The following is a 5,639-nucleotide window of genomic DNA, read 5'->3' as shown; positions in this document are numbered from 1 at the left end:
AAAAAAAAAAAAAGTCCGGGCAGGGTGACTCATGCCGGTAATCCTATGCCGGTAATCCTAGCACTTTGAGAGGCTGAGATGGGAGGATCGCTTTAGTTCAGAAGTTCGAGACCAGCCTGGTCAACGGAGCGAGACACCCCCACCCCCCCAACACACACAGACACACACACACACACAGAGACACACACACCCAGCTCCAAAAAACACACACACACGAAAATAACACTGATTTACACAGTTTACACAGTCCCTGGGCCAGGACTCAGGGAGATACTGTAACAAAGAGCGCTCGGGTCAGGAGGTGAGAGCCCAGAACAATGTTCCAGGTCCCCGGGCGTGGCTGTCAGGGTCTCAGGCCCCAAGGGCAGAGTGTGGAGACCTGGGAGGCGCAGCGTTGGGGATTCCACACCACTTTCATTTCCTCTCGTAACCTGGTCGTGTCCTTCTTCCTGGATACTCATGACGCAGACTCAGTTCTCATTCCCAATGGGTGTCGGGTTTCTAGAGAAGCCAATCAGCGTCCCCACGCACTCACACGGATTCAGGAGGCTCTGCCGACTCAGAGGATGGGATCATGGCACTAAGAACCCTACTTCTCCTGCTCTCGGCCCTTACCGAGACCTGGGCGGGTGAGTGCGGGGTCGGGATGGAAGCGGCCTCTACCCGGAGGAGAGAGGGGCCGGACCGGCGGGGGCGCAGGACTCGGGGAGCCGCGCCCGGAGTAGGGCCGGACCGGTCTCAGCCCCTCCTTGCCCCCAGGCTCCCACTCCTTGAAGTATTTCCACACTTCCGTGTCCCGGCCCGGCCGCGGGGAGCCCCGCTTCATCTCCGTGGGCTACGTAGATGACACCCAGTTCGTGCGGTTCGACAGCGACGCCGCGAGTCCGAGGATGGAGCCGCGGGCGCCGTGGGTGGAGCAGGAGGGGCCGGAATATTGGGACCAGGAGACACGGAGCGCCAGGGACACCGCACAGACTTTCCGAGTGAACCTGAACACCCTGCGCGGCTACTACAACCAGAGCGAGGCCGGTGAGTGACCCCGGCCCGGGGCGCAGGTCACGACCCCTCCCCATCCCTCACGGACAACGCGGGTCCCCTCAAGTCTCCGGGTCCAAGATTCACCCCAGGCTGCGGAACCCGCCCAGACCCTCGACCTGGCAGAGTCCCAGGCTCCTTTACCCGGTTTCATTTTCAGTTTAGGCCAAAATCCCTGCGGGTTGGCGGCGACAGGGGTGGGGCTCGGTGGGCGGGACTGACTAGCGGGCGGGGCCAGGGTCTCATACCCTCCAGTGGATGCACGGCTGCGACCTGGGGCCGGACGGGCGCTTCCTCCGCGGGTATGAACAGTTCGCCTACGACGGCAAGGATTATCTCACCCTGAATGAGGACCTGCGCTCCTGGTCCGCGGTGGACACGGCGGCTCAGATTTCCGAGCGAAAGTCAAATGATGGCTCTGAGGCGGAGCACCAGAGAGTCTACCTGGAAGACACATGCGTGGAGTGGCTCCGCAAATACCTGGAGAAGGGGAAGGAGACGCTGCAGCACCCGAGTAAGAGGGTCCACAGGGCTACTCTCCCATCTCCTTCTTGGGCTAGGACTGTACCCACAGCTGACAGACCTCAAACAGTAGAAGACACAGGGATGGAAGCCACAATACCCCTCCTCCCTTGGATCAGGAGAGGGGGCTGTCACCCCAGGTACAGGAGATCCTGTACCAGAGAGTGACTCTCTTAAATGACCAGCTTTCTCTCAGGGACAATTAAGGAATCTAGTCTCGCTGGAGAGTCCATTCTTCAAATGAACTGATGAGCAGTTCTCTTTGACTCAGTGTTAGGAATCATGGGAGAGTTTCTCTCGTGCCTGGTTCTCAGCCCCACACCAAGAGTTTTTGGAGGTGTGACTCTAGCTTTTCTCAGTCACTCAGCATCCGCACAGGCCAGGACCAGAAATCCCTTTTCACCTTCTATCCTGGACTATCTCACCCCGATTCTAGAACTTTCCAAGGAATAAGAGGCTATTCCAGATCCCTAAGTTCAGGCTGGTGTCAAGGTTTTGTCCTCGTCTCCTACTATAATTGTCCTCTTCCTTCTCAGGATGGTCACATGGGTGCTGCTGGGGTGTCCCATGAGAGATACAAAGTGTCTGAATTTTCTGACTCTTCCCCTCAGACCCCCCAAAGACACATTTAACCCACCACCCCTTCTCTGATCATGAGGCCACCCTGAGGTGCTGGGCCCTGGGCTTCTACCCTGCGGAGATTACAGTGACCTGGCAGAGGGATGGGGAGGACCAGTCCCAGGACACGGAGCTTGTGGAGACCAGGCCTACAGGGGATGGAACCTTCCAGAAGTGGGCAGCTGTGGTGGTGCCTTCTGGAGAGGAGCAGAGATACACGTGCCATGTGCAGCATGAGGGGCTACCCGAGCCCCAAGCCCTGAGATGGGGTAAGGAAGGGAATGGGAGGTCATGTCTCTTAGGGAAAGCAGGAGCCCTTCTGAAGCCCTTCCGCAGGGTCAGGGCTGGGGGTCAGGGCCCCTTACGTTCCCCTGTTTTCCCAGAGCCGTCTTCCCAACACTCCATCCCAATCGTGGGCATCATTGCTGGCCTGGTTCTCCTTGGAGTTGTGGTCACTGGAGCTGTGGTTCCTGCTGTGATGTGGAGGAGGAAGAGCTCAGGTGGGGAAGAAAGAGGGGTAGAGTCTGAGTTTTCTTGTCCCACTGGGGATTTCAAGCCCTAGGTAGAAGTGTGTCCTGCCTTGTTACTGGGAAGCACCATCCACACACACAGGCCGACCCAGCCCGGGCCCTGTGTGCCAGCACCTACTCTTTTTTTTTGTGATGGAATCTTGGCTCTGTCACCCAGGCTAGAGTGCAATGGCGTGGTTTCAGTTCACTGTAACTGTAACCTCTGCCTCCTAGGTTCAAGCGGTTCTCCTGCCTCAGCCTCCCAAGTAGCTGGGACTACGTGTGCATGCCACCACACCCAGCTAATTTTTTTTTGTATTTTTAGTAGAGATGGGGTTTCACTGTGTTGGCCAGGCTGGTCTCGAACTCCTGACCTCGTGATCCACCTGCCTCCGCCTCACAAAGTGCTGGGATTACAGGCATGAGCCACCAGGCCCAGCCACACCTACTCTTTTGTAAAGTACCTGTGACAATGAAGGACGGATTTATCACCTTGACGATTGTGGTGATGGGGATCTGAGCCCAGCAGTCACAGGTCACAGGGGAAGGTCCCTGCTGAGGACAGACCTCAGGAGGGCAGTTGGTCCAGGACCCACACTTGCTTTCTTCATGTTTCCTGATCCTGCCCTGGGTCTGCAGTCACAGTTCTGGATACTTCTCTGGGATCCAAGACTATGAGGTTCCTCTAGGACCTTATGGCCCTGCCTCCTCCCTGGCCCCTCACAGGACATTTTCTTCCAACAGGTAGAAAAGGAGGGAGCTACTCTCAGGCTTGGTGTAAGTAGGGGGCGGGAGTGTGGAGGAGCTCGCACACCCCATAATTCCTCCTGCACCACATCTCCTGTGGGCTCTAACCAGGTCTTGTTTTTGTTCTACCCCAGGTAGCGATAGTGCCCAGGGATCTGATGAGTCTCTCACAGCTTATAAAGGTGAGATTCTGGGGGTCTGAAGTGGGTGGAGGGTGGGGCACATGGGACTGGGTTGTGGGGATTTTTTGATTCGGAATTTTTGAGTGGTGGGCTGTTCAGAGTGTCATCACTTACTGTGACTGACCTGAATTTGTTCATGACTGTTTTCTTCTGTAGCCTGAGACAGCTGCCTCTTGTGCGACTGAGATGCAGGATTTCTTCATGCCTCCCCTTTGTGTCTTAAGGGACTCTGGCTTCTCTTTTTGCAAGGGCCTCTGAATCTGTCTGTGTCCCTGTTAGCATAATGTGAGGAGGCAGACAAACACTCCACCTCTGTGTCTACCATGACCCCCTTCCTCACACTGACCTGTGTGCCTTCCCTGTTCTCCTACTTTTCTATTAAAAATAACCTGAGCAGAGCATGGCGGCTCACATCTATAATCCCAGCACTTTGGGAGGCCAAGGTGGGCAGATCACGAGGTCAGGAGATCGAAACCAACACGGTGAAACCCTGTCTGTACTGAAAAATACAAAAAGTTAGCCGGGCATAGTCCTAGCTACTCAGGAGGCTGAGGCAGGAGAATGACGTCATCCCAGGAGGCAGAGGTTGCTGTGTGCCGAGATTGTGCCACTGCACTCCAGCCTGAGTGACAGGGTGAGTCTCTGTCTCAAAAAATAAAAATTAAAAAAAGAACCTGGATCTCAATTTATTTTTTCATATTCTGCAATGAAATGGAGTTGAGGAAGCTAAGGTCATAGTTAGAAATACAGACAGATAATTCCACAGCACATCTCTGGCAAATTTAGCCTATTCCTTACCACCTGTAATCTTGACCATATACCTTGGAGTTGAATATTGTTTTCATACTGCTGTGTTTTGAATGTTCCCTCCAACACTCATGTTGAGACTTAATCCCTAATGTGGCAATACTGAAAGGTGGAGCCTTTGAGATGTGATTGGATGATAAGGCTCTACCTTCATTCAAGGGTTAATGGATTAATGGGTTATCACAGGAATGGGACTGATGGCTTTATAAGAAGAGGAAAAGAGAACTGAGCTAGCATGCCCAGCCCACAGAGAGCCTCCACTAGAGTAATGCCAAGTGGAAATGTGAGGTGTAGCTGCCACAGAGAGCCCCCACCAGGGAAATGTCTAGTGTCTAGTGGATCCAGGCCGCAGGAGAGAGTGTCTTGTGGAGCGGTAGGAGCAGGACCTGACCACCACCAGGACCTCAGAACTGTGGAGTCAGTGGCAGCATGCAACGCACCCTTGGGAAAGCTTCAGGCACTAGCCTATGACCCATTGGAGCAGCCATGTAGGCTGCACCCAGCAAAGCCATAGGCAGAGGGCTACCTGAGGTCTTGGGGGCCCAATCCCTGCTCCAGTGTGTCTGTGAGGCAGCATATGGAGTCAAAAGAGATTCTTCTCTTCCCACAGATACCTTTTCTCTCCCATGGCCCTTTAACAGCATCTGCTTCATTCCCCTCATTTTCCCAAGCTGAGCTGAGGTAAACTTTGAAGTAAAATAAAAGCTGTGTTTGATCATCATTTGTATTTCATTGTGCATTTTGTGCCTTGTTCTTTTTATTTTTTAACCACATTCAAGCTATCCTTGGGCTTCCAATGCCATGGTCCACCCAGAACTGCATTCACTGGCCAGTGTTCTAGTTCTGGTCATGCCGACTTTCCCCTTTTTCCTGGTGAATCCCTGTAATCACCTGAGTCTCATTCTGTCAGGTGATATCCAATGAGAAGGCAATATGTGTGGTGAAAAGCCCAGGGAGTCCAGGGTGTGAATTTTTACTTAGCCATTTCTTCCTGTGTGACACGTGGTGGGGCTTCACCTGTCTGGGCTCCAGTTCCTCATCTTGTACATGGCACTGTTTTCTTGGGAGAGTCATTATAAAGCTAATATAAAGTACCTGTGCTGTGGTTTGAATGTGTCCTCCAAAAAGCATGTGTTGGAAACTGAATCCACAATGCAACCATATCTAGAAGTGAAGCCTAATGGCTGGCTATCCATGGGGGTTCCAACTTTATGAATAG

At 53.5% G+C, this 5,639-nt stretch overlaps 1 protein-coding gene across 1 annotated transcript; it reads left to right on the top strand.

The window, feature by feature from the left end:
• The first annotated feature begins 562 nt into the window (after nucleotides 1-562).
• On the top strand, nucleotides 563-5,141 carry LOC105513984 (patr class I histocompatibility antigen, alpha chain E). The gene is given in 10 exon segments (XM_011945061.1): nucleotides 563-629; nucleotides 760-1,029; nucleotides 1,274-1,549; nucleotides 2,169-2,444; nucleotides 2,559-2,675; nucleotides 3,429-3,461; nucleotides 3,566-3,591; nucleotides 3,594-3,613; nucleotides 3,770-3,829; nucleotides 3,831-5,141. Coding segments are annotated over 10 exon segments (1,200 nt in total). The 5' UTR covers nucleotides 563-574; the 3' UTR covers nucleotides 3,898-5,141.
• The last annotated feature ends 498 nt before the right edge of the window (nucleotides 5,142-5,639 follow it).

This window comes from Colobus angolensis, unplaced genomic scaffold, assembly GCF_000951035.1.
Source record: "Colobus angolensis palliatus isolate OR3802 unplaced genomic scaffold, Cang.pa_1.0 Scaffold238, whole genome shotgun sequence".
Classification (NCBI taxonomy): Eukaryota; Metazoa; Chordata; class Mammalia; order Primates; family Cercopithecidae; genus Colobus; species Colobus angolensis.
Note: the sequence above shows the minus strand (reverse complement) of the source record. Positions and strands in the feature narration are given on the sequence as shown.